Genomic DNA, 27,520 nt, shown 5'->3' with positions numbered 1-27,520 from the left:
TGCAGAGATCAGAAACTCCTCAGCCAAGACAGACGTCTTGTTAATAAGGCCTAGGTGCATTGTTGCAACCTAATTTTCCCCTTCCTGCTCCCAGACAGCTCAACGTTTAACGACGATCTTAGCCCAAACGCTCATTACTGCCCCGCTAAGCGCTGCTGGGGGCGCGGGGGCTGACACGCGTCGTGTTTGCATCAAAGCCCTTGTGCTGACAGGGCACTTTTCCCTGTCACGCACAGCCGCGCTTGCTTTTCCTCGCCAGCCTCTTTATTAAAATAAATAAATAAATAAATAATAATAAACACGCTTCAAGGCTTCAAGCAGCCTCCTGTCGTGTCTCAGACGCGGGCACTGCCCCTCGTTTTCCACAGCCCCTCTCCCCCGGCTGCAGGGCGCGCAGTTGCCCGGACGCGGGTGTCTCCGTGTGGTATCCACTGAGCGCTACCGCCGCCCCGCCCGCTAACGGCGCCCAACGGCCGTCAACGGCCGCTAACGGCCCCCAGCGCCCGCCGCCCTGAGGGGGGCACAAAATGGCCGCCGCTCCGCCAGGCGGGCCGGGGGCGGGGCTCGCCCCCCCCGGTCCTCACCGCGCCGCGCGATAGGCTCCTCCCCGCGTCAATCAGAGCCCGGTGAGCGTTGATTGGCTCCGGCAGGGGAAGTCTCCTCAGAGGCGCTGCGCGGGGCGGCTGTGAGGTGGATCGGGGCTGCTCGCGGCTGCTCGCGGTTGCAGGGCGTTGTGCGGTCCCTTTCGTCCTCTGCTTCCCTTCCTTCTCCCCCCGAGCCCCTGAGGGGCTGCCCCTGGGCCCCGTGTGGCCCCGGTGAGGCCGGGCTCTATCCCCGTGTCCCCTCAGAGGCGCTGCTTGCCGGCCACCATGTTTGTGCTGGTGGAGATGACTGACACGGTGAGGATCCCCCCCTGGCAGTTTGAAAGGAAACTGAACGAATCCATTGCTGAAGAGCTAAACAAGAAATTGGCCAATAAGGTAATCTGTAGCGTGGTGTAGGCTTCGTGGCATCCCAGTAATAACTGAGCATTTCTGTCATTTTTATTTCTACACGTGCACTATCAGAACAGCATAGGTATGAAGGCCGTCCCCAAAGGCTGAAATAAAAGAGACTGGGACCAGAGGCAGCTGTGTATCACCTCAGAGGGGTCTGTTACGCTAATCCCTCACGCTGGAAGGGAAATACACCAAGGTACCAGACAGGCCAGAGCAGCATGGAAAAGAAGTCACTGCCATCCTGTTCATAGGGTAGCAGTAGGAAGCACAGCCTGAAAAACTAACATGAATAAACCCATCTTGGGGGAATTAAAAAAGCCAGTGTAAATAAATTTAGAATGTTAATACTGGAAGAGAAATGACAGTGTGTGACAGTATGTGACTTGCTCTGTGCCGAGTACGGAGTGGAGGCAGGATCTTGGCCTTTGGCGCAGGCTATGAAGAAGCGTTGTGTCATAGGCCAGGAGCTCGCCGTTTCCCCGTGCAGCCTGTGGGGGGTTAGCATGCAGCTTTCAGCACGAGGCAGGTGCAGATGTCAAAATGCAGCCTGTCAGTGTGCAGGGAGCTCTGAAGAGCTGCCTGAAGCAATCTAGGGTTGAGGGTGGCGGATCATAGGGATAGGTTGTGAAATAATTCTTTCATCCGCTGATGACTGGTAGGTGCCCCAAATGTTGTAGGCTATGAAGTCATGTTAGAAGTGGCAGAGAAACCAGGAGCTCTCATTGCTCCCCAGAGCTATTATAATTTAAGACAAAGGCAAGTCTAGAGGCTTTTGAGAACACAGCCTTAGAAAGAAAAGTGTTTGGCCTTTGGACAAGCGTTGAGGCTGCTGAACGATGTCTGTTCTTTCCTGTGGGCAACTGTTTACTCTTGTGGCAGGTCAAGTTTTTTCACCATTGAAAAAAACATTGAAAAATCCCAAGGATTTGTGTTTGCAGCAGTGCTTTTTCCAGTGCCAGTAAAAACACATGCTCCCATAACACCCAAATAAGATCGGGGATCCTCTGAAATGCAGCATGACTTGGGCTGGGGCTTTTTAAGCCCCCTCTCTTTAAGCCTCGCTCTCATCTTGCCACCCATCTGCTGCCTTCTTTTGAAGAGATGAATGCAGTGTATAAGTGTGAAGGGAGTGAACCTGGTAACTGATGTATTGCTTTTTAAATTTATTTTTTTCTTTGAACAGGTTGTATACAATGTTGGTCTTTGCATCTGTTTGTATGATATTACAAAACTGGAAGATTCATACATATTCCCTGGAGATGGTGCATCACACACTAAAGGTATGTTCTTGTCCTGAGTGTAAACTAAGTTCCGTTGTTAGATACATGAAGTTTAAAGGAGCTTGCTGAAGTTCACAGCCTTCACTCTGTTCCTGTTAGGAGGGCAAGAGGAACATGGCAGAAGTCTCTTTGCGTTTCTTTGATTACAGATACAGAATTAAAAAACCAGTCCTGCCTGCCTTCTCCTGCAGTCTGTCTGCTCTGCAATTAGAGCCATAGGTGTTGGATACAGAAGGGGTTAATTTAATTTTAAATGATTGGAGATCTCCAAATAGAAAATAATTTATATTAATCATTCTGCTTTTGTCAAATATTTTGTCTTTTTGAAGCTTATTTTGCCTGCCAGGAATTTTGAGACATGTTTCTAATTATAGCATTCACACAAGAGTTGATGCTGTTTTTCTAGCTGGAAGTTTTGCTGCTTTTTTGTTTGAGACTTAGACAGATCTGGTTCAGCATACATTTTAGGTGACTTTTTTTTGGTAGTAATAAATGATTCATCTCTTTACTTTCGTCTTTTAGCAAATCTGAATGAAAACTGGAAGCAAATGCATAAAAACAAATTTAATATATATTTTTAAAGTTTGTTTCTTTAAATAAAATAGAGAGAGATGCATTTTTCTAGCTTTAATTTTCAGTGTGGAAATATGCTTGAGTAAATGAAGTGTTTCCTTTTAGAAGGGAACTGGACTGATTGCGTGTGGCTCCCCTCATGTAAATTTTAGTGCCAGTCGAACTCACTCCCTACAAATAAAAGCTCCTCTAATGCTGAGGAGGATGGCAGGCTCCTGCTTGCTTTAATCTCCATTTGGTTTCTTAACTTTGAAATACTCCTTGAACTGAAACAGGATAATATGTGCTCTGCGAGTTTGCAAAGTCTCCTGCTTTCAGAAGATGAGATAGCATTTATTATTACCAGACAGCAGGATTTATATTTATTATTACCAGACAGCAGGATTTATTACCCTTTCTCTAATTTTATGTAAAAGAGCGGCACTGAGTATGGACAGCTAAAATGATGTTAAATAGCTCTTAAGTGTTCTTCTTTGTCCCAGTACAGCTTCCGTATAATTATAAATACTCGGTTAGAAACATAACTGGATTTTTCACTGAGGTTAAATAAGATTGTTAGAGAATCTTATTCACTTTGATAATATTGTGTACCACATAATTTAATTGGAAGAAGATACATCTTGACAAAGATAAATGGATCAGAGGTAGTACAAGAAAGCATCATTTCAGCTGATACTCTTGGCCTCCAAAGAATGCTAACATCATAAGTAAAGCAGAGGCCTGCTCCACGTCCGTAATTTTATAGTTTTATTCTCTGAAGTTAAATTCTCACAAGCTTGAAAAGCAGAGAACAAGAATCTGATGAGCAGCTGCTGTCATAATTTGTACAAATCAGAGCTCTGATTCCTGTTTCCCTGAACAAACCGGTACTGGTAAGGAAGGTGTATAAGATGCTTGATGCAGCATTTTAGAGGGCATGTAGGATGTGGGATTTTGTTTTAATGGCTGCCACCCTGTGGAAGGAGAACGGTTCAGTCGTGTGGTCATAACGTTACTGATCTGTTTTCTTTCAAGTGCATTTCCGCTACGTGGTCTTCCATCCCTTCCTGGATGAGATTCTGGTCGGAGAGATTAAAAGCTGCAGTCAGGATGGTGTTCACGGTAAGCTGCAACTTCTAATGCTAGGGACAGAAGAGCTGCAGAGCACTTGGAGCTGCGACGATTTCAGGCCGCGCAGTGCTGGGTGTAGGCTGGTTGAAGACGTGACCGGCCTCTGGTGCTGCTCCCATCTGAGGGTGGTTGGTAGGCTGAGCCTGGCAGCTTCCCTTGCGCTTGATGGCTTTGCCTGCAGCTCCCCTTTCCTTTTGTCACTTGTGTGCATGCCCAAGAAGAATAGGCAAGCCCATCTGGAGCTAGACTGGATTTATTTTCTCGCTTCAATTAACAACTTTTTTCTTTTTAAGGTGGTAGTATCAGATCATGGTGGTCTGAAATATCTTCCATGTAGTTCCATGAAAATTCATGATTATTTTCTGTATCTGAAAACACAGCAGGGAAACATCTTTCTTAAGACAGATGATCAACTGTGTACTTTATGAAGTACTCAATTGATGAGTTGCCTTCTGTTATTGTAGGAGTCCTCTGTGCAAGTTCCTCTCTATGCTCATTTGTTAAGTTGGGACAATGAGATTATCGTGGGTACATTTATTGCTGAATTTGGGCAGGTCCGCTCTCTGATCAAACTCAACATCGTGAAGTCTAACAGGGGAGGTGGGATTGATCTGACTTTCCTTTGGTCTTTATTTGACACGTTTCATCTGTGATTTCTAAGCTCTTTTCTTTCACGGACCTCTATAGCATCTGACTCATTTCTTGGAACACTTCAACACTTCCAGCCCTGCTCCAGGCAGCCTTTTCCTTTCCCAGCGGGCAGGAAGACTGTGCCCTCTGTTGCTGCATGTGCTTCAGCTGGGAGGTTGCTTCGCTGCCAACTGAAATCGAGCGTTGTGACTCGAAGAATAATTCCTGCATAATCTCAGACGTCCTTCCTAAGGGAGGAAGGAGAATAAGTCTAGAAATGCATTTTAGGAATTGCTGTGGCACATTGTTGCAAAGAGTCATTTCAGTCTTAATCAGCTTCTTTTCTCCACAGTTTCTATTGGATTCTTTGATGATATTGTCATCCCACCAGAATCCCTGCAGCAGCCAGCTAAGTTGTATCCTTTGATCACCTTGGATAACTTGACTGCTTCATTTGAAAAGATTGTGCAGTGCTGGCCCAACAGGCATTCACTGCCGCAACAATGGAGGTGCTCGATGGCAGAAGCTAAGCTGTTGTGTCGGGAAAGTCCCACAGACTGTTATCACAGCTAGACAGGCCTCGCGCTTATTAGGTTTTGCAGGATCATTGTGCCAGCTGATAGAAACGAACAGCAGTGTCCCACCAACGACCACGCTGTAATCCCTGCCTCTAGTCTTGGCTGCTGCTGAAGACAGAACGCAGGTTTTCCCACGTGGTGCAACCTCTAGATACGTGGTGTGTCTAATGTCCCTGCTCGTGGTAGGCAGCGTCTTCCTGGGGTTTGTTTGTTTTGGGGGTGGGGAGAAAAACCCCAGCCGTGTGCAGGAAAATCAGAGATGAGGCCCTAGAATGTGCAGATGGTGACCTAGGACAGTGTGCTGCAGCTTGAGAAAGGATTGTGGAAAGGCTTTGAATCGAGAGGATTCTCAAAACGGTCAGAAAGTGTTCTGCCAGGTGAAGTCGCTTCCATCCTTAGCCCTTGGTGTGGCCAGCGATGAGGCAGAGCAGGTGTGGGTGTGGGAATATGAGACAGAAGAAGGGGCCCACGACCTTTACATGGACATCGGGGAGGAGATCCGCTTCCGAGTTGTGGATGAGACGTTCGTCGATACATCTCCCACGGGCCCGAGCTCTGCAGAGGCTTCCACTTCAAGCGCCACAGAAGAAGTCCAGAAGAAGGAGGCACCCTACACTCTTGTGGTAACAACGTGCATAATTCGTAGAGCCGTCTAAACAGTGTGGTTTATTCTAGGGCTAAAATAGCATCCCTTTCCCAAGGAACTGATGGTGTTAAGCTGACCACGAACCAAAGAAAGTCACAAAATCAAAGGAGTGGGAAAGGGGAGGAAGGAGATTGTTCTTGCGGTCGCTTTATGCTCGCAGCGTGTTTTCACTGAAGGTTGTTGGTGGAGCTCCTGTCAGGGAGGCTGAATTAGAACGGGGTGTAGATGGAAGACCTGCAGATAGGGATGAGCATATGGGGGATCCAGAGCTGGGAAAACCACGTCAAGGTTTGCACAGCAGCTAAGCAGCTTTTCCCATGCTGTGTGTTGGCGTAAGACCTCCCTGAGTACGGTGCGATAGAAAGATGGATGGAAACAGTAAAAGTTGTATTTCCTCACGGTTGGGGTGCGTTGGGGCAGTCAGCACAGCCAGGAGATGGAACGGGAAAGCACTCGATTCTTCAGGTGCTGAAGGTTTGGTGTAGCACTGACAAGCATTAAGGAAATTTGGGCGTTTGCAGGGCTGCGTTCTGATAGCAAGAAGGAAAATACCTCTCCTGTAACTCACGGGGGAGACATCTTGTATTGTTGTGCATTTACTCCTGTATTCTCTGTGCAGTTTACAATTGCACGCTCTCTTCTGCTCTGTGTGAACAGGGGTCGATCAGCGAACCAGGCCTGGGCCTCCTGTCATGGTGGACGAACAGCTAGCTGCAGTCAGAGCCTGCTCTGCTGCAAGTCTTTCTGGTGGATATTTGGGGGATTACGGGATCCTGCTGGTGCTCACTGCTCCTTTGAAGCTGAACGGGAAATCAGAGCTGCCATCCTCTGTTTTCCCGTCAGCTTCCAACCTGCCAGATCAAGACAGTCGCTTTCAAGAAATGCCTTCACTGATCCGTGGAAGTGAATTTGCAAGGACAAAAAGGCCTGAGCCCAGCAGCCACAAACCCAGCTGGGGCTTTGGTCTCCTGCCCTGGAGGGAAAACTGGGGAGGTCCTTACTCGTCTGAGCTAAGAAGGGAGTTGGACTTCTGTGAGTGAAAGCAGGAGAGAATGGAAAGAAGCATCGCTTCCTTGGGCTGACAGCTTGATCTCAGAGGGGCAGAGTCCGGCCCTTTTTACAGGAGCTGGCGGAGAAACCCCAAAAGACTGGCGCTGAGAGGTGTGGTGCTCTGGAGACTGGAAAGTGCTGCTGCCGGCAAAGCTGTGGTAACGTTCTGCTGAGAGTGGGAACTCAATGCGCGGATTAAGTCTGCCAAAGAGAACTGGAATGAAATTAGTTTACCCCAAAGTAACTCGGGCATTATGCAGATGACCACTGCGGAAAGCTACAGGCTGCTTGTTGTGGTGAAGGGAAATGCTGTATCAGGCGGGCTGTATTTGTGTAGAAGGGGCTCAACGTTGCTGGAGTTCGAAAATACATAATTACGAACTAAAATGGACCAATGTTATTTTAAGCAAGTTAAATACATTTGTGGGAGTGTGTTAATACCAGAAATGGAATAAATAGTAAAAAACCCCACAGCCTGCCTTCCTCTGCAATTTCTGGAGAAACTCTTAGCTTCCTGCCTAGCAGGAAGGAAAAAAGTTGCCTCCTGCAGTCTAGCTACTTGTATTTCAAGGCAGACCGTGTTGAGTGTCAAGACTGATGCTTTGCTCTGCTCTAACAGCCAATAACAAACAATTGCCATCACCCTCTCTGACAGCAATGAAAGGAAAGAGGGGAACAAAACAGTGAGTAAAATCTATGCAGGGCCCAGTGCCAAGCGGGTGATGTTGCACATAATTACAAAGCCAGGCACATTTGGCAGGAAGGGGCTGTAATTCCCTGGGATAGTGGCTCTGCTAACCTCCGACTGTGAAAACAAAGCCTGAGTCACCAGCACCCTCCCAGCAGTGCAGCTATAACCCCTTAATTCGGAGCTGTTATTCCTGGTGCATTGCTCTAATTAAAAGGGAGCCTAGAATTCTTTAGGTTCACATAGTAACTGAGGTCTGGCTGCTGAGACAATGCGCTTACTGAGTGCTGGCTGTGCAGCAGTGCTCGGACATGCAGCCATCTAGACGTGCTAGGAACAAACTTTGCAAAAAATGCCCACCAATTTTTGTAGGTAGAAATTTGGGTGAAGCAGGTTAGCGCCTCACCAGCCAGAGGCTTCCACACAGACCCCTCTGGAGCCAGGGTGTGAGGTTCCTCCAAGCAGCTGTTGTGCTCAGCTCAGCTTTATTTGCTATTCTAACCCAATTGTTCTCAACATCACGCTTCTGCTGTGGAGGTGAACTGTTCTTGAGGAAATTACTTACTGCACGATGTTGGGAAAGTGTACATAACTCACTTGTTTCCTGCAAGTCTGTCATTCTAACAGTGGAACTGATGCCCTGAACAGGAAGGCAGCATTAGTCGTGAGCACAGCCTGCCATAGTTAATGTCAGGGGATAAACACCCCCGGTCCTCTGCTCCTACTGCTTTCAGAGCACTGCTACAGCTGTGAGGCTTTTTTTTTTTCCCTTAACCATGTGGCCTTTGCATAACAATACAAACGGGGCAGGTAGCATTGAATCTTCAAGTTCTTTCCCACCCTCTCAGCAACAGCGAGGGGGAAAGCAGGAGCTGCAGAACCGGATTATGAAGACAATCACGCAAGGCAGAAGAGATGGTCACAGTCTTTATTTCCATTTTAAATCTTTAGCCATCAGTAAAGTGAATGGGCAGAAAACAACCAACTGAGCAGACAAACCCACTTTAGCTGGTTATTTCCAAGTATAAATAACTGTGGGACAACTGAAATTGAGCCAAAATAGAAAAAGGGAGCTGGGGAATTTAAAAGACAAAAGTAAGCCTGGTTGCACTCCCTTTTCATAGTGTCAGTGAAGAGGAAGTACCATAACAAAAAGGAAGCTATGGTTACATTTGATCAGACATTTATTCCAACAGTAGGCATGGAATTGCACTTTCATGAAAAATGCCAAAGCTGAATCGAGTCCAGTGCACTGGGGGCATTGTGCGCACTTAGCTTGATTTCTGCTGCAGCTCCTTCATTCTGTTCAGGGCACTGCCAGCTTGAAACCACTCGATCTGTGACTCGTTGAAGGTGTGGTTCAACATGATTGTTTCTTGGCTCCCGTTGGGGTGCTTGATGATGCATTTCAGAGGCTAAGGGAAAAAGACAGCTTTTATTTTCCCCCTTCTTTTTCAAGGGAGCAAGTTAGCCGAAGCTTCTCACAGGAAAATCCCTACATGTTTTTAAAAGGGTCGAAAACAGAAAATGGTAGCTCAGGGGTGGTCTTAAGAGAGAAGCGTGGTTGCAGTTCCTTCTAGGGAGCGCTCCCGCCTTAGGTAACAAGTCCAAGAATTCAGAATGTTGTACGAGGACTTCCCAAAACAGAACAACATGATCTGATCCTGACCCTAGGCCGCTAGTGTGGAGCATCTCCTGTGGCCTCCAGGCCGTGCTGCCCATCAGTGCCGCTGCTGCTCCAGGCCCTCGCACACAACCATGCTGCTCCCTGCCACGGGCACATCCCCGACCCCCAGAGCCGTGACAAGATGTGCAGGCACTTACCTTTCCAGGAGCAAAGTCTGCCAGCCCCACGATGCTCAGCTTGTCCACAGGATGAATCTTGTTGTAGTCTGCCGGATCCGCAAAAGTAAGAGGCAGTAGGCCTTGCTTCTTCAGGTTGGTTTCTGCAGAGAACAAACCATCAAGTATACTTGGAACAACCCGCTGCAGGGGATGAGGATAACTTCCCAGCTGCTCACTGCTTCTCTGAGTAGGACTCTAACAGTAATTACTACCTTTGTCACAAAATCAGCGTTATCTGCTGTTAGTGGCACATCTAAGTAGAAGAGGATTCCCGACAAGAGGGACCACACGATCTGTCAGCAGATAGTTCCTTCCCACAGGTGTTGAGCCCTGGGGCAAGGTAAACATCTCTGCCGCCCCAGCCAAACACATCCTGTTTATACACGCTGCAGGGGAAGCGCAACTCACCGTGGATCCTGGCAAAGCTCTTGGTGATTATGACCCTGCCCCCCAAGTGACGAGGTTCCAACGCTGCGTGCTCTCGGCTTGATCCCTCACCGTAGTTTTCATCCCCAATAACCGCCCATTTGACACCCATTTTCTGTGATAAAAGAGGAAGATTGAGACTTCTGCAGTCACTCAGGTGAGGAATTAGCAATAAACACAACCCCGACACATCTCATGTCAGTGCAACACTAGTGACGTTGCTGTGCTATGGTACTTCCTGCCAGGAGACGCCCCTTGGTTCTAAGGAAGGACAGAAATGAAGGAACTAAGTGCTTCAGAGCAGTTAGGTATTGCTGTTCTTGGCTAACACGGGCTGAAGAGGATCGCTCTTGGGAGCCAGAGCAAATCCTTGTCACCACCTTTCCTTCCACGGTCTTGTGCCAGGTGAGCATTCACACCACCATGATCCCTCTACTTCTGTCTACCAGAAGAACCAATCTGATACTGCTGCCAAGCTGTTCTGAGAGTGAAAGGACACTTCGAGATGTTCCAAGCCAAGTTTTAAAGAACAAAGGGGACAAGAATAGAATTTTAGACTAGCCATAGGTGAATTCTTTAGGTTCACGTAGTAACTGAGGTCCATCTGCTCAGATAAAGAGGTGAGATTTAGTTGCAGCCTGATGACAGCAGTGCCTTGCAAGTTGTGCGGTGTCTAGAGGTGTTCTGCTCCCTTCACCTAGGGTTTCTGGTCCCCTTTGGTTCACAAGATCCTCCGCCCTCTGCCCTGCAGCAGGTAGGGACAGAATCCCCTTTAGGAACTGCCACAGTCAAAGTGTGTCCCAAGAAAAAGCCTCAGTGCTGAATGAATTCACAGCTGCTGTTACTTGAGCAGTAGGGTGAGATCCTCGGTCTTGGCACAGAGCACACAAAGTGCAAACACCCTCCTAAAATAGATGCACCAGGAGACGGTCTCACCTTGTAGTAGCGGGCTGTGTCTGGGACTGGCCCAAACTCCTGGGTTAACGCGTTCCTCACGGAGTTGGCTTTGCCATTTTCAATGTTGATAGCGCCGATGAGCAGGTTGTTGGAGATGTTGTCCAGATGGCCACGGAATTTCAGCCACGGCCCAGCGGCAGAAATATGGTCAGTGGTGCACTTCCCTTTTACCTAAGGGGAAGTACAAGAGGTCAGTCTCTTTAGGATGGATCAATGACTTGGCCCTTCCTCAGCACTTTTTATTCTGAAGGATCTTCCTACTCTTCTTAAAAGCACAAACCCAAGACATGTTATAGAATCAAGGCACTCTTAACGCAGAACACAATGGTCTAAGGCAGAATGCAAAGCCAAAAAGAATGTTTTTTCTGCACGCTTTGGGCAGAGAAAATCCCTGTTCCAAAGGGCAGAGTCAGAAAAATACGGTAAGCTGTGACACCTCCTGCCATGTCCTCACTTCCCTCAGCAGCAGGTTTTGCAGGTACCAAAAGCCATTAAGTTCTTCCTGGTACAGCTCAACCTCTCTGCTGGAGGAGCTCAGCAAGACACCAAGTGTTTCCTCAGAGTTCCCAATCTGCATAGAAGCCTCCTCAGCCTGTAGGAGCAGAATTCCCGACCAGAGAGAACAGCCCTCCAACTGGCTCCCAGAGTGTCTCCAAAGGAATTGTGCGTGTCAAGCAAGCAGAGCTCAGTATGGAAGCACGGCCCTTGGGAATATCTGCGGCTCTCTGCTGCTGAGAATCAACAATTCTCTTGAAGGACAATTCCTAAGGGACTGCATTTCAGCACCTATCACTGTGTTAGCTGAAGCGTTCATCCTGTTAATTCATCACACAGAGTGAAACAAAGCATGTCTTCAGTAGGAGACTGAAATGTAATGTTTAACTATTGCGAAGTAATAGTTTCTGTAAAATGGGAAGACAACATAAATACCGGTGGATGAGAAGATCCTAACGACCTCCTTTCAGACAAAACGCATCTTAGAACAGTCAGACATTAGAGAGGCTAATTAATGGTTGTAACTGGGACAAATTCTCCAAACTGCGTGGTATGGGTGGGATCATATTACAGGGTGTAAAAAATTAATTTTTCATGGTGTTAGCTAATGACTAGCCCCAAACAGAAAAGTCTCTTAGTCATAATATATAAAGTATCAGAAGGAAACAACACCACAAGGGAAGCAAGACCCTTGCTTCACTTCCCATAGCAATGCAGCTGAAGGGAGAGGAATCTGTCAGCTCAAGGCACACCCAAAGCTTCAGTCCACGTGCAAATCCCTGTTTGCCCAGCCCTGTCGCGGCTTGTGTTCCCCCGCCTTGCTCCTGACCTTGATGAGGATCAGCATGTCTTCTAGATCCTTGCCATCCCACTTATCGAAGGGCTCGAGAAGCTGGAGGCGCTGGCTGGTGGGGCTCACATCCACGTGCTGCCCACTGCCATCCTTGGGAGGGTACTGATAGGTGTCCTGGCCTGGGTCAAAATCCTTCAAAAGAATAAAAAGGAAAGGAGAATCATCAGTCTCAGCCATCCCCAACAGCATGCGAAGAGAACAAGCCAATTTTAACATTAAAGGCAGTGCACAAGAGTTCCTCTGCTACATATAAAACACTGACAGTGACCGGCCTCCCCTCCCTCCATCTCCAGAGCAAGCAGTTACCAGCTTGGGCAGCTCATCTGCATCAGGTGCTTCGAGTTTAAACTTCTTCCCATCTGTTCCTGTCAGGTAATCTGTCTCGGGGTTAAATTTTAGAGTGCCAGCAATGGACAGGGCTGTGACAATCTGAAAAAAATAATAATTTAAAGGCTTAGTCTTCCTCCCATCTTCATTTGAAAGCCCTGTGCCTAACAAAGACAGCAGCCAGAAGGCTCTCAAAGCTACACACCAAACTACGCCGGGTCTCTTCCGAAGGCAGCGGAATTGGCTCTATTGGAACTATTCCCCATGCCCCCTCTGGCTGTCTCTTACCTCTGGGGAGGTCACAAACGCATGAGTCTCTGGGTTGGCATCATTGCGACCTGTGAAGTTCCGGTTGTAAGACGTAACTATTGTGTTTTTCTCTCCTTTCTTTATGTCCTTCCTGTGAAAGAAGGAAACACTCTTCAAATCCAGAGGGAATACTGCTTCTAGGTAACTGGCTGCTAAATCCCCAGGCTTGGTTGTGGCAGCAATCACTATCTTTGGAAACATGAATCAGCACACACATTTTCCTCCCCTAAGTACAGACTCAAAACCAAGGACAGTGCAATGCCAAGTCAGACACTGATTCCTGGAGTAGTTTCCGTAGTCCATGTTGTGCAGTGCTGAACCGTCTGAACAGTAATCAAGTGCATGCCTTTGGACATGCCACCATCAGTAATGACAGAGCCAAACGAGCATGTGTCTCCCACCTCTTTTATCAGGATTTTCCTCACTGCCACTCCAGAGATTTAAGCCAGACCAACCACTCTTCCTGTTTTAAAAGGCCCACACCAACTCCAGCCCATCCTCTCAGAGATAACTGCTCTCTCTCCATTTCAAAATGGAGAGAAAGAGAACGAATGGATGAAAGAGAATGAATTCCATTTCTTCTCCATTTCTCTCCCTATCAAAAACCTATAGATGTGGCCATGCTGCAGCTTCATTCATCCAAAGGCTCAGCATAGATGTGCGGTTTATTTCTCCTCCTCCAGTGTGCATCAGGCAGCTACGACCAATGGCTAGTGTGTTTAATTCCCTGTGCGTGGTATTTACTATCAAATTTGGCTTCACAGAGTGCTTTAGGAGCTGAGATACAAAGCTAGACAGAGGCCTGTCTTTCACTTTACCTGTCCCACTGGCCAATGCATGGCCCACAAGCGTTGGCAAGAACCAGCCCTCCAACATCACGCAGGATTTGTGCCTGGGGACGGACAACAATTTCATGATTAGTAGGAAGTCTGGGGTACATTTCTCACTGCATTCGTTCAGAGAAAGAGGACATCCATCTTCTAACAGAAAGCACCAAGCCTCAGAAAATTCCTCTTCTTGTTTCACTTGCAAGTTTTGGGTAATTGTCATAAATACAGGGGGCTGATGCCAGTAGAGCTGTAAGTTAATGCTGGGGAACGGCACAGGAAGATTTACCATCAAGTTCCTGTTCTCTGCCTACTTTAAACTGAGCGAAATCCAGCTACTCAGAGACATTTGACTGAAGGGCAGCAGCTGGTTCGATTAATTTTCACCACATTTCCTGGCAGCCTAAGGAGTGATTTGGTAAAAGTGCAGGCAAACATGGGCCTGCTCAGTCCATTCCGTAAGGGATTCAATCAAGAGGGCAACTGCTGGAGAGAAGTAACTGCAGTCAGACAAATAAAAAGCTGAGTTGTGGACACACCCGCACATAAACTCATACAGCTGATCCCCAAGCTCTGACAGCATCCAACACTTACTAGATATTAGAACCAATTAAAATATCGTTATATTCTGCTCCCCACAGAAAAGGGGAGAAGGCACATGGTGGTTCCTCTAGGGAAACACTTGAGTTTTATCTTTAGTCTATGGGACCTACTTCCTACATACACAGGTTTGCTCACATCCGAAACTGTCCTATAAGGAGAAGAGTGGATGAACGTATCAGGTCAAAACATTGCCTGGCTCGTGGCAGGACCCAGGGGCACAGTAACACAAGGCTGGTCCCTGTATCAGTCACTGCGCCTCCAGCAATACGCGAGGACAAATTTAAGAGGTTTCCATTAGTCACTTCCAGACTCCTGAGTACCGCCTGGAAAAGTTTAACCTTTACTGTTTGGACCCGTAAAGAGCAGTCATACTCACGTAACCGTCCCTTTCAATGGTGGCTCGGATCTGCTCTGAGCCTGGAGTGATTGTGAACTTCGATTTGCACTTCAACCCATGTGCTAACGCCTGTTTTGCCACTGCTGCAGAGCGTCCCATGTCCTCGTAGCTGGAGTTGGTGCAGCTGCCAATCAGGCCTGTGGTGTTTGACAGAGACAGAGAGGCGGTTAGTGCTGCCCTGGTTGCTTCTCCCTGAGGAGACCTTCTCTCGCAAAAAATAAAACAAGAGACAACCTCCTTTTCCACTGGCAAGGAGCCTGAAACAGTTTCAGGTACAAACACTGCCAAGCCTCCCAGCAAGATACTGTGGTCACAAGCAATCAATCCCTCAGGCTTCGGAGGCTGTAAGCCAGAACACATTACCTGGTCACTAGGCTGGTTATTTTACAGGGTCAGAGTGCCACCTATGTGCACTTTGGTTAGGCGAATTACCACAAAGAGGTATTCTTCTAGGAAGAGAGAAAAGGCTACAAATCAAGATGAGAAGAAATCAAGGAAACGATTAAAAGAAGAGGTGGGAGCCTCGCTACGCATATTGAATTTTAGATTTCCCAGCCCTTTCAACTTACACCTCAGAGCCCACTGGCCTTTCTTCTTTTTTTTCTTCCAAGGAATTTACACGCCCAATTAGTTCACCTCAGTTATGGTGGGCTAGACCCCAACGCACTGTTTGTTTTGGTATAGGCATTCTGTAGGCCTTGGATAAAACATCCTTTGTTGCAGTGTGAAGATCACCCGAGGACATACAGAGTTGCACTGACAGCACTCTGATGCTAACTAGCAAAGAGTAAAACTCTGGACTTTCAACTACTGCTGCTCCTGATCCTACTTGTAACACTACTGAATAACTTGTTTCTACCTAGGATGTGGCCTTTACAACGTACTTGCATTCTTTTCATTCCCACCCGGAGCAATTCCAGAGAAGCCAGGGAGTGTACTAGTATCCACCCCTCCTCTTCAGGACAGCGAGCATCAACTTCACTTTGTCCTGAGAGCTCAGTCTCCTGCTTGGAGAATGCACAGCTGTGCGCCTGACAGATCTTTGTTGAAAGCCTGCTTGTGGATTTGACCAAATGTGTACCAGGTAACATTCCTGGCAACCCCATCTTTCAAAAATTTCCAACAAGGCAAAAAATTTGCCTAGCTCTTGAGATCTAAATCCCTCCAGCTATCCCAGACCTCGGCCACAGGGGAGACTACACACACCTGGGAAAAAAACAGAGACTACTCTTCCCAGCAAATTCATATGCCTATGTAGAAATGACACTGCAAAAAAGTCAAAGGGCATAGAGCAGTAATTAAAGAATTAGACCCCAAGCTATATGACCAACTGCTTATCCCAAGACAGCAACATTTATGGCACAAAGATGAAGGCGGAGGAAAGAGCAAATGCTACCCACCAACTCTGATATCAACAGGCCAGCCCTCCTTTTCTGCCACAGCACCAATATCTGACACAGGGTGTGCCAGGTCTGGAGTGAAAGGTCCATTGATATGTGGTTTCAGCTTTAAGAAACAACGACAGAGTCAGAAATTACAGTAGCCAGGAAAAAAAAAAAAAAAAAAAAAAAAACAGTTATGAAAGGAATTGATTTGCTACCTGGAAGCTGTTTAAATAGGACTCGCCTGCCTGAGCAGAAGCTGTTAGTGGGACAGGTCTCAGTGTTTGTTACACGTTTTAGCACAACCAGGGGTGCTGCATCCAACTCCCAGCTTAGTCCTCATTCACACGAGGCAGTCTCACCATGACATCCAAGATGGCAAGCAGGAAGGAAGCCTTACCTCACTGAGGTTGATTTCTATCACCTGGTCATATTGACAACCAGAATCAGGTACCAGGTGTTGCTTGAATTCATCCGCCAGCGCAGCTATGTCTGGAATGAGAAAGAAGGGAGACCTGAAAAACCGCAGCAGATATGATGGAAAAGAAAGAGACCAGAACAAGTGAACACAGGGTCCACCAGGTGCTTCCCCAGGCACTTCAGCTACAGACTCCCCGCTTGTACACGCAAGGACAGAAGCCACATCAGACACCGCTGCAGGAGGATGCTGCTCCCAGAAAACACCTTCATTCAAACCCACACTTCTACCCACTTCAACCCCCAAGCCCTCTTACCAGCTCGCCCAGTCTTGCCCAGGTATTTCTTCATCCGTTCGTTGTAAGGAAAGATTGATGTGGTAGCTCCAATTTCAGCCCCCATGTTACAGATCGTTGCCATCCCTAGTGAAGGAGTGGGAGAAAAGACCACAGGGTCAACAAAGTCCAAGGCCATCCAATTCTTCAAGAGTCAGCCCATGGAAAAGACAGCAAAGCCAAGAGAGATCAAGTGCATTAGGCACAAACCTAACTCCACAACAGACAAGATTCCAGACAAAGACTCCAGTGATAGAAAACAGTAAAAAAAAAAAAAAAAAAAATCACTAGTGGCACTGGGATCACCCATGCCTTTCAAGGACACAGTGATGAAGCTGTACGAGTTGCTCTTTTGCTGTTTTACGTTTAGGGAGCTAGAAGCAGGTATCACAAGTCAATGCTCTCTGATTCAAGAGAATAAAAAAATCCTAAAATACTCTCAGATCGTAAAAGCAAGTATTCCAAGTAGCAACTATTCCAAGTAGCCAAGCATTATGAATGGAGAGAGGCCCAGCTTAAAGGCTACATTTCAAGCCAAAGGAAGGGACACCTCTCTCAATTTGGTCCTGACTAGTATCTGTACTGGGTCTGCCCGGTTAGTACTTGGATGAGAGAGCAGTTGTGGTGTTCAGCTGCCTGGCACGGTAAAACCACCACACTTTCGTTACAGACAACTAACTGCAGTATCTGCTGGTTCAAATTCAGCACCTGAGACCCAAAATTGGTTACTGCAAGTCTCCACATTAAACTGCTGCTTTCCAGTCTCTCCTCTGCTCTGCTTTTCTGGGAAGCTTTTTCTTTAGCAGCTGTCACACATTTTGCTCCCTGTCCCAACCTATTTCTCTTCCCTACTCACAACCTATTTTAGGCTGAAATGAAGATGTCAACCTTTACTACCCCCAACATCTCCATCCTCTAAGCATATGGCAAAATACCTCCATCCTTACTCTCATCCTGACAGCACCACCTTACAGGAATCCTCACAATTAACCATTCAGCGTTCTCACAGTCCCAAGAGGTAACAGAGCAGTCCAGAGAGGCTTTTCACTTGTTACACACTCTCACCCCACCAGCTTGCAGAGAAACAGACTCCCAGTTTGCTGTGTACTGGTCTCCCAGCCAGGCTAAGAGGGAACATTTAACACTTCTTGCCCCATTCCCTTCCCCTCACAGACAACCCAACACCTACCTCCAACAACAACCCACTCCAGACAAGATTCCTGTTGCCTTACCAGTGCACGAGATTGAATCCACACCGGGCCCGTGGTATTCGATGATGGCGCCTGTTCCACCCTTGACCGTGAGGATGCCAGCCACCTTCAGGATCACATCTTTCGGAGAACTCCAGCCAGAAAGCTTGCCAGTCAGTTTTACACCAATAACCTTAACAACATGAATTAAAACAACAAAAAAAGTACATTGGTATCATTTCCCTCCAGCAGTCAAGAGAATTCCTCAGGCTTCTTTCTCAGAATCTGGGTGGTCACCAAAACACAACGGGGAAAATCCTGAAATACCACAGCACACGCACATGGGCTGAACCCCCTGTCAAGGCCAACTGAAGACAGATCACTACTCACCTACCTCTCCCAGTCCCCAGATTAAAAAGGCTGGAAACAAAACTCAGAGATGCCAATAAACCATAGACTGGCTGTTTGAGCCAGGCAAACACAGGCACCACGGTGCCTTACATATGTTTCTTACCCATCTTACAGCTCACGCCCCACATAGAGGATTAGTGTTCCTTTTGCTCCTACCTTTGGGCATTTAAGCTCCCAAGGGATTCCTGCCATGACATCCACGGCATCAGCTCCACCCACTCCAATGCAGACTCCTCCCAAGCCACCTCCGTTGGGGGTGTGTGAGTCTGTGCCGATCAGCATAACCCCGGGATAGGAGTAGTTCTCCAGAATGATCTGAAAAGAAAAACAGATTGTTTGCTTGCTTATTTGCTGGGAAAGGAGGGGAAAGGCAGCAAGAAAGCCAACAAGAATATAGCCTAGTTTTTGTCTGCAGATTTCAGTAGCAAGAAATTTCTTTTAGACAGTAAGTTCAGTTGTATTTCAACTGCCTTCTGGAGAATGTAATGACTGAACGAGGTACCAAGTCTTGGCCCTTGCTCATCCCAGGACAGTAAGAAGACTTAAACAACGATCTTCCCTTTTCCACTGGAAGACCTCTTCCTTCCAGTAACCTTTGTTAGGGCTCAAGAAGCCGTTCCTTAGTCTCCAGACTCTTGATCAACCGCTGAGCCAGCCAGCTCACCTGGCCAGCGCTAGCAAGACCTTTTGCAGGCTTTTATGGTCCCGCAGCAGTAGAATACCAGCAGGGCCCTCCAAATCCTTACTGCCAGCCAAAACCTAATCACACAGAAAAATCCCGCACAAATACACCAGGAGGCTGCCTTTCACTCATTGCTGCTACTGATCCCATGCAAAACTCTTCAAATATTAGCAAAACCACAGTCCTTTACTGAAAAATGACAACTTTCCTACAGTAGTAAGCCAGTAAAGAATTCAAGCTAATGAACTTCTTACTGCCTATGTGCCGTACCTACATGATGTACAGCCTTTCTGGGAAGCACGGAACTCACAGCACATCTTACAGAACAGCCTGGGCAGAACTACAGCAGTCCTTTACTGAGAAAGCTAAGATTTTGGCCTGTAGTACTTCCACCTTTACACACGCATGCAAGAAAGGTCAATTCCAAGAGCCGGACTCTGAAGCTGTACAATAAGTCAAATTTTCTCCAGCTTCTTTTCCTCAGAAAGTGAATCACAAGAAAGCTGGTAACAACAATAGGGAGCTATGTTGCCACATGACAAGTGTTATGTGTGGTTTCAGAGCAGAAGTAACCTGAGGTGCTCCCACAACCTTTTGGGGAGTTCACCTGTTCTATTTCCTTTCTCCACTGCGTCACACCAAGTTAAAGTAACCTTAGTAACTCATTCCATAGCTAAGAAAAGACGTCAGAGAGCTCTTGACTGCACCTGGTCACAAGTTCCCTGCTGACAGCATGTTTAACAGTCATCTGTTCTCCTCTCCACTCCTCTTGCTTGTGCTGCACTTCAACTTTTCCTGCCTGCAACTCAGGAACAATGAAAACTGTCTCCTGGACATCCATAGCAAACCAACCAAAATCAAGGTAGGGAAGTCCTGCTAGAGGTGTTGGGTTTAAAAAAACAAAAAGCTTCATCATGTGCTAGGTTATCTTGGATCACAGAATCACAGAATTTCTAGGTTGGAAGAGACCTCAAGATCATCGAGTCCAACCTCTAACCTAACACTAACAGTCCCCACTAAACCATATCCCTAAGCTCTACATCTAAACATCTTTTGAAGACTTCCAGGGATGGTGACTCCACCACCTCCCTGGGCAGCCTGTTCCAATGCCTCACAACCCTTTCAGTAAAGAAGCTCTTCCTAACATCTAACCTAAAACTCCCCTGGCGCAACTTTAGCCCATTCCCCCTCGTCCTGTCACCAGGCACGTGGGAGAACAGGCCAACCCCCACCTCTCTACAACCTCCTTTAAGGTATCTGTAGAGAGCGATAAGGTCGCCCCTGAGCCTCCTCTTCTCCAGGCTGAATAAGCCCAGCTCCTTCATCCGCTCCTCGTAGGACTTGTTCTCCAGGCCCCTCACCAGCTTCGTCGCCCTTCTTTGGACCCGCTCAAGCATCTCGATGTCCTTCTTGTAGCGAGGGGCCCAAAACTGAACACAGTACTCGAGGTGCGGCCTCACCAGAGCCGAGTACAGGGGGACGATCACCTCCCTAGCCCTGCTGGTCACACTATTTCTGATACAAGCCAGGATGCCGTTGGCCTTCTTGGCCACCTGAGCACACTGCTGGCTCATATTCAGCCGACTGTCCACTATCACTCCCAGGTCCTTCTCTGCCTGGCAGCTCTCCAACCACTCATCTCCCAGCCTGTAGCTCTGCTTGGGATTATTACGCCCCAGGTGCAGGACCCGGCACTTGGCCTTGTTAAACTTCATGCAGTTGACCCCAGCCCATCGGTGCAGCCTATCCAGATCCTCCTGCAGAGCCTTCCTACCCTCGAGCAGATCGACACACGCACCTAACTTGGTGTCATCTGCAAACTTACTGAGGGTGCACTCAATGCCCTCGTCCAGATCATTGATGAAGATGTTAAAGAGGACCGGCCCCAGCACCGAGCCCTGGGGGACGCCACTAGTGACTGGCCTCCAACTGGATTTGACTCCATTTACCACAACTCTCTGGGCCCGGCTATCCAGCCAGTTTCTAACCCAACGAAGCGTGCGCCAGTCCAAGCCAAGAGCAGCCAGTTTCTTGAGGAGAATGCTGTGGGAGACGGTGTCAAAAGCCTTGCTGAAGTCAAGGTAGACCACATCCACAGCCTTTCCCTCGTCCACCCAGCGCGACACTTTGTCATAGAAGGAGATCAGGTTCGTCAAGCAGGACCTGCCTTCCATAAACCCATGCTGACTGGGCCTGATCGCCTGCTTGCCCTTCAAGTGCCACATGATGACTCCCAAGAGGATCTGCTCCATGAGCTTCCCTGGTACTGAGGTCAAACTGACAGGCCTGTAGTTCCCCGGGTCAGCCCTCCGGCCCTTCTTGTAGATGGGCGTCACATTCGCTAGCCGCCAGTCAGCTGGGACCTCCCCCGATAGCCAGGACTGCTGATAAATGATGGATAGTGGCTTGGCCAGCTCCTCTGCCAGTTCTCTCAGTACCCTTGGGTGGATCCCATCCGGCCCCATCGACTTGTGCACATCCAAGTGCCGCAGCAGGTCACCAACCAGTGCTTCGTGGATGGTGAGGGCCACATCCTGCTCCCCATCCCCTTCCACCAGCTCAGGGTACTGGGAATCCAGAGAACAACCGGTATTGCCGCTAAAGACTGAGGCAAAGAAGGCATTGAGCACCTCTGCCTTTTCCTCATCTCTTGTAACTAAGTTTCCCCCTGCATCCAGTAAAGGATGGAGATTCTCCTTTGTCCTCCTTTTTGTGTTGATGTATTTATAAAAGCGTTTTTTGTTATCTTTAACGGCAGTAGCCAGATTGAGCTCCAGATGAGCTTTGGCCTTCCTAATTTTGTCCCTGCACAGCCTCGCTACATCCTTATAGTCCTCCCTAGTGGCCAGCCCACTTTTCCAAAGATTATAAACCCTCTTTTTTCTCCTAAGCTCAAGCCACAGTTCTCTGTTCAGCCAGGCTGGTCTTCTTCCCCGCTGGCTCATCTTTGGGCACATGGGAACAGACCGCTCCTGCGCCATTAGGATTTGCCTCTTGAAGAGCGCCCAGCCTTCCTGGACCCCTCTGCCCTTCAGAACCGCCTCCCAAGGGACTCTACCAACCAGTGTCCTGAGCAGCCCAAAGTCAGCTCTCCGAAAGTCCAGTACAGTGGTTTTACTGGTTCCCTTCCTGGCCTCGCCAAGAATAGTGAACTCCACCATTTCGTGGTCACATATGGATGCATATTCTTTTGAGGTGCAAGAGAATTTCAGACCTGAAAACCCATTGAAAACTCTTTTGCATTTTATTCAATTCAGATAGCAACTAGTTATGTGTACTAGTTCTGTATAGCTGCTCTATTTGGTGTCCTCATTCACTCTCTCCTGGTTTTGTTTTCTTAAATGAAACCAAACACATACGAAAGAGCCTTAGAAAAGGTCTATTCCAAAAGCTTCCTTCCTTACTCCCACAAGGAACCCACGTTAGCCCTAAGTAGCTATTTTCACGGCATCACTTTACTCTCCCAGCCGTACCCAGACAAGCCAGCTCACAAACAGTTACGGTTCTGCGATTCACGTGGCCTGCTGCTGGCACTAACTAATCACGCATCAGGTTACACTTTGACAAAAATAACCTTTAAGTAAAAACATTGCTGCCAAGATAACTGAAAGGGAGCAAGCGAGAAAGTTCACCTGCCTCAGAGAAAGCGAGTTGTTCCTCTCAACTGGTGAAATTCTCTACGGGTTTGTACTGGAGCTCTCCCCCCACCATAAGGTAGAAGAGCCACTGGATGTTCAACGACTACAAGCACACACTTTACCTGGTGAATGATTCCCGACCCAGGTTTCCAGAATCCCACTCCATACTTGGCACCAGCTGTTGCTAGAAAGTTGTACACCTCCTGGTTTATATCCTAGTCACACAGGAAAACACATGGTATTAGTAACACATTTTGTTCTTTGGCAGATCATGAGCTCAAACACATTCCCTTCTTCCCAAGCCTGTGCATAGTTTGCTCCAGTTTTGCAGCAGCTAGAGGGAGGTGCACAACGCTCTTAAAATCGAAAGAGATCAAGGCTGTTTGCCAGTCAGTTGTAGCAGGCCACTTAATTTCAGCCAACTTGTAGCTCTACTAAGGCATCTTTTTTAGTTTCCAATGCCAAATCTCACAATTCAAGGAAAACCCTGCCAATAAGGCACTGGAGAATGCCCTGCTCATTTCTTCTACTCTCAGAGGGAATTTTAACCTGTTTTTCTCTCCTCTTCTGACCCCCCTTCCTTTTCTACCAGCTGTTTCTTTTGTTTTATGCATGCTTTGCAGACATTTCAAACCTCCTGATAAGCATTTCAGCTTTATTTTTTACGGATGAAGAAACGGAATGGGAAGTTGCTCGCTGCCAGGGGAGCTGGTGGGTGTCGTTTCTCCTTCTGCCGAGTCCCTTGCTTAAGGCTCTCACAATGCTGCCTTTCTTGCTGCACCACCACTGTTATTCGTGGAGGCCACACCATGAAAATTGCTTGTGAGAATAGCCACGGTTGCCAAGGAAGTATGACAGTACTACGTCCTGATAGTTCTTGGCAGAGGAGCGGCAGAACAGATAAGATAAGCACCAGGAGGAGGGAGTTTCTTAAGGACGTTTCTCAGGCAGCTCCGCTTCAGAATGAGGAGAAAGGGAAAACTGGAGATAATGGCAGAATTGTCTCAGCACGCATTTGCTGAAGTTTCCCATGAGGCAGCAGCAGTTCTTTAAGCCTCCTTTTCCACTGGGAGTCAGGTCACTTCACTCTGTTTGTGCATCCCTCCCCCAGTAAAGCACGCTGATGTGCCAGGAGCAGATCCAAGCCACCCTGAGGCCTGCCAGCATTCATTACGTGCCAACTGGCAGCTTGAGAAGCAGAACCCAGTCACAAGAAGGCAGGACCTTTACTTGGTCTGCTCAGAGCGGGTGGCAGACGAGGAACACTGCTCAGCTCAGGGCTGCAGCCAAACACCATTGCACTGAAGAGAACAAATGCAGGAATAGGGGAAAGACAGGAGGTGAGGGAAGAAAATCAACAGTCTTATTTGGTAAGGTCCCAAATTCTTAATCTCATAACTTGGGCCTGAGACAAAATGTAGAACAAGAACTCTCCAAATTTAATCTTTGGCGGTGTACATTGCTTTACTCTAACCTGGGGGGGAAAAGCCAGAAGCACTTGCTTTGACATCAGGAATTTCTTCGAACAGATACGGACTAAAATCTTAAAATGCAGCTGAGCGTTTTTAGACGTGTTTAGAACAGATTCTTCAGTTTCAGTATCAGGGTCCAAGTCAGAAGCCTCCTGGCTTTGATAATGGACTTACGCTATGCCCACTTGGAAAAAAAAAGGCTCCCCCCACTTCCCTGCTATGCTAACAGGATATTCTTCCCTGGCAGATTCGTTGTGGTATGTGGGACAGAGGTGAATGTGTTTACATTTGACAGAACCCCCTAAGGAAGAATAAGCAGTAAAACTGCGGGGGAAATGTAAAAAGAAACAAAACCTCATTGAACCAGAAGTTGGACAAACAACATTGGAATTCCCAAATCAAACCCTTCATGCCTGTATATACATTTATTAGCTATCCTTGCTGGTCTTGAAAGCTGAAATGCTTCAGTAAGCACTAATCACTTGCAAGTGGTTTGGGAAACAGGAGCAGTTAGCTGCTCCCCCTTCGCAGGATAAACCAGCGCAACGCAGATGCATGTTCAGAAAGCTTTTCATGCTGCTGTACACAGCGTTAATTCCCTAGAGTAATCCACCTTCCTTTCCTACCCTTTGAAATAGATTTTTCTTCTTCCCTTACCTGAAACATCTTCTTGCTCTACAGAACATATATACGACTTGCAATTCCATTGTTAGCAGATTAAGAGCTAGTGCTTCCTACTGTCATGGTCCTGTAAACCATGCCAGGGATGAATCTCTGGTGAAAAACTCCCACAGCCCTGCTCACTCTGTTTCTTTACTGCATCTGACCTATCTACCAAGCTAACCACCACAGGTAACCTGCTATCTGTCTGATTTTGTGGCTGTCCTGGAATAAAAAATAAAAATCCCTCCCCTAGACTGGAAAGAAGCTTTCAAACGGCCTGAACTTAAGTCTCTGCAACAGTCACCTTGGCCCTCCGAAGATCTTTTTCACCACCTGACTGAGCTTCTATGAGGTGATCGCAGTGGATGGTGGAAGGCACGGCCACTTTGGGCAGCCCGCTGCTGATGAACTGCAGCATTGCCATCTGAGCAGTGGCATCCTGCATGGCCACGCGATCCGGCCGCAGGCGCAAGTAGGTCTTGCCTCGCTCAATCTCCTGCTTCGCTGGGTCATCCAGGTGGCCGTATACAATCTTCTCAGACAAGGTCAGGGGACGGTCGAGCCTGGGGAGACGAGAAGAATTTTACATCTGCACGTTGTGTACTTTAACACTTGCCCCCTTAAGCATGTAACAGAACAAAGATACTCTCTTCTTCCCTTTACCACTCTAAAACACACGAACATACAGCAGCCTGCACGGTTAGCTTACGGATCTAAAATATCAACCGGTAGCTGGCTGAAACAGGTGCTTGGTCCAGAAAGTTCAAAAGGATACAAACCAGCGTCACTCTGCGCTTTCTTTTGCAATCTCCCTGCACAGTAAAGGAAACTTTGACTCTGCTCATTTCTCAAGGTCACACCAGGACAGCAAATAGGGAGGTGAGAGAGAGGTCAGACTCAATTCACAAGTACCAGACCCCACAGCAAGGAAGGACAACTAAGCAGAGTTTCGCGAACACAGACCTTTTGTCCTGCAGGCTTCTGACTGGCTGTCTCAGCTGAGGAGCCTATTTATGTCAGTGGTGAGATCTTCTGAGAGGTAACTAAGTAGACACAACGACTTGAAACGAGAGTTACCACATCTAACAAAGGACGCAGAGACCGAAGGACATGTCTTACAAACCACTGCCAAGGTAAGTGGAGCAGGAATGACAACTCGGCAAGCCTCTATCAGCAGATTAAGGTCACCATGTTTGCACAGACTACGAATTCCTAGCCCTCCTTTTTGTGTCTGACGCCTACAGTGGCACACGGGAGAAGGTTCACCGTCAAAACAAGGTGCAAAGGAGCATTAGCCTGCAATGACCACTGCCCACACGCTGCTTCCCCAGGAAGGCGCCAAGCGCCAATACGAAGGCGGGCATTAAAGAAAGAGGGCAACCCTTTCTAGTGCCTCCTCTGCACTGACCTGGTTCTCTACGTGTCACAGTGCTTCATCCTACAACCCTCCCCACAGAGCCCCACACCACTGCACAGAGACGCTACAACTCGTGTTTCGCTACGCTGGCAACTGCTGCGGCTCCGAGCTGCTCTCCCCAGTAAATATTCCCTCTGCCAGAGCCCTGTGGTGTTTTTTTCCCCTCCTCTCCCATCACTGCAGAGCTAAATTCTGCACATTGACCCGGCCCCTCCCCTCCTCCTTCCTCCCCTCTTACCTCTTACGGACAATGTTGATGTTCTTCTCCAGCTTTTCATAGTTTATGTATTCATTAGGCTCAAAGTGGCTCATGGCCACCTTGGCCCGCTGGCACAGGACGGGTGCGACATGGTAGCGCCGTATCCCACCATTCAAGGCATGCTGGAAAGAGGAGAGCGTTAGTGCTGCAACCCCGCAGAGTGAATCCCTCTAGTACCAATAAAATACTTGCTTTTCAGCTTTAATTGCTGGAATTTTACAGGCTGGGGAACAGAAAGTTTGCAGAACTTTTTTATTTTTTTTAAAGACACAATGAATGTTTGATCACACAATGCTACATATGGAGTTAAACAGTGAGACAGCAGGATAGCCAGAGCTGGTAGCGTTTACCAAATTACTTGGTGTTCCTATCTGAAGCACGAGATGCCTTCTGTTTTCGTATGAAATCTTCTTTCAGGCAATTCTGAGATATTCCCTAAGCGACCAACAGCTGGATGTATTCCTGAGATACTACGGCCACGGTGGAGAACATCATCTACGGTTTCCACATTTGTATTTACTCGCTGGTATTGAGTTTATGCTGAAGGACTGGCAGACAAAACTGTATGGGACTGAGAAAACGCCCTTTTACTCCACCACGACATACCACGCTCCCTGTGCAGGGTCTCTACACCCAGCCACGAGCACATTATTACACGATGCATAAGGTGAGCTGCATTTCAGGGCTAGCGACAGTGACTCTGTGGATGTGCTTGGTCTACAACATAACACGGAGCAGCAGAGGCCAGTTGTGGACCAAACACTTTTGCTTCACCCATCTGGCTGCGGGGACATCCTCACCTTGCCCCCAAGAACAGCCGTGCCCCCCAGGCGAGCTAACAGCAGGACGGATGAGCTATACCACAGGTTCAGCAGGAAACACCACCAAAAAAAAAAAGCCCAAACATCACTTGGCCGCCTCCAGAGTGAACCAGTCCCCTGGAACACGGAAGAAGGGCAGGCTACGCAAGGTACCTTTACAGCACCTGACCTAGAAGGAGCAGGTCAGTGCCAGGGTTAAAAGGCCCTCACGCAGCTGTGAAAATGGAGTCAGAGGGCAGCC

General features: G+C 47.8%; 2 protein-coding genes across 2 annotated transcripts; one reads left to right on the top strand and one right to left on the bottom strand.

Moving 5' to 3' along the window:
• The first annotated feature begins 733 nt into the window (after positions 1–733).
• On the top strand, positions 734–7,336 carry LOC118156941 (DNA-directed RNA polymerase III subunit RPC8). The gene is made up of 6 exons (XM_035311188.1): positions 734–980; positions 2,182–2,278; positions 3,866–3,952; positions 4,944–5,007; positions 5,585–5,792; positions 6,473–7,336. Exons 1-6 carry the CDS (start codon positions 870–872, stop codon positions 6,524–6,526), a joined length of 621 nt encoding a protein of 206 aa, XP_035167079.1. The 5' UTR covers positions 734–869; the 3' UTR covers positions 6,527–7,336.
• A 1,130-nt stretch (positions 7,337–8,466) lies between these two features.
• LOC118156937 (aconitate hydratase, mitochondrial) lies at positions 8,467–26,628 on the bottom strand (the record flags this gene model as incomplete). Its single annotated transcript, XM_035311183.1, has 17 exons — positions 8,467–8,968; positions 9,378–9,499; positions 9,807–9,939; positions 10,761–10,952; positions 12,106–12,261; positions 12,436–12,558; positions 12,745–12,856; positions 13,584–13,657; positions 14,572–14,729; positions 15,993–16,098; positions 16,375–16,466; positions 16,709–16,813; positions 17,959–18,109; positions 18,484–18,642; positions 22,770–22,862; positions 25,087–25,345; positions 26,438–26,628. Coding segments are annotated over 17 exons (2,370 nt in total), but the record flags the coding sequence as incomplete, so codon positions are not given.
• Between the last annotated feature and the right edge of the window lie 892 nt (positions 26,629–27,520).

The sequence above is a fragment of the Oxyura jamaicensis genome (genome assembly GCF_011077185.1).
Source record: "Oxyura jamaicensis isolate SHBP4307 breed ruddy duck chromosome 1 unlocalized genomic scaffold, BPBGC_Ojam_1.0 oxy1_random_OJ106552, whole genome shotgun sequence".
Lineage (NCBI taxonomy): Eukaryota > Metazoa > Chordata > Aves > Anseriformes > Anatidae > Oxyura > Oxyura jamaicensis.
This window is presented reverse-complemented; position numbering and strand designations above follow the sequence as displayed.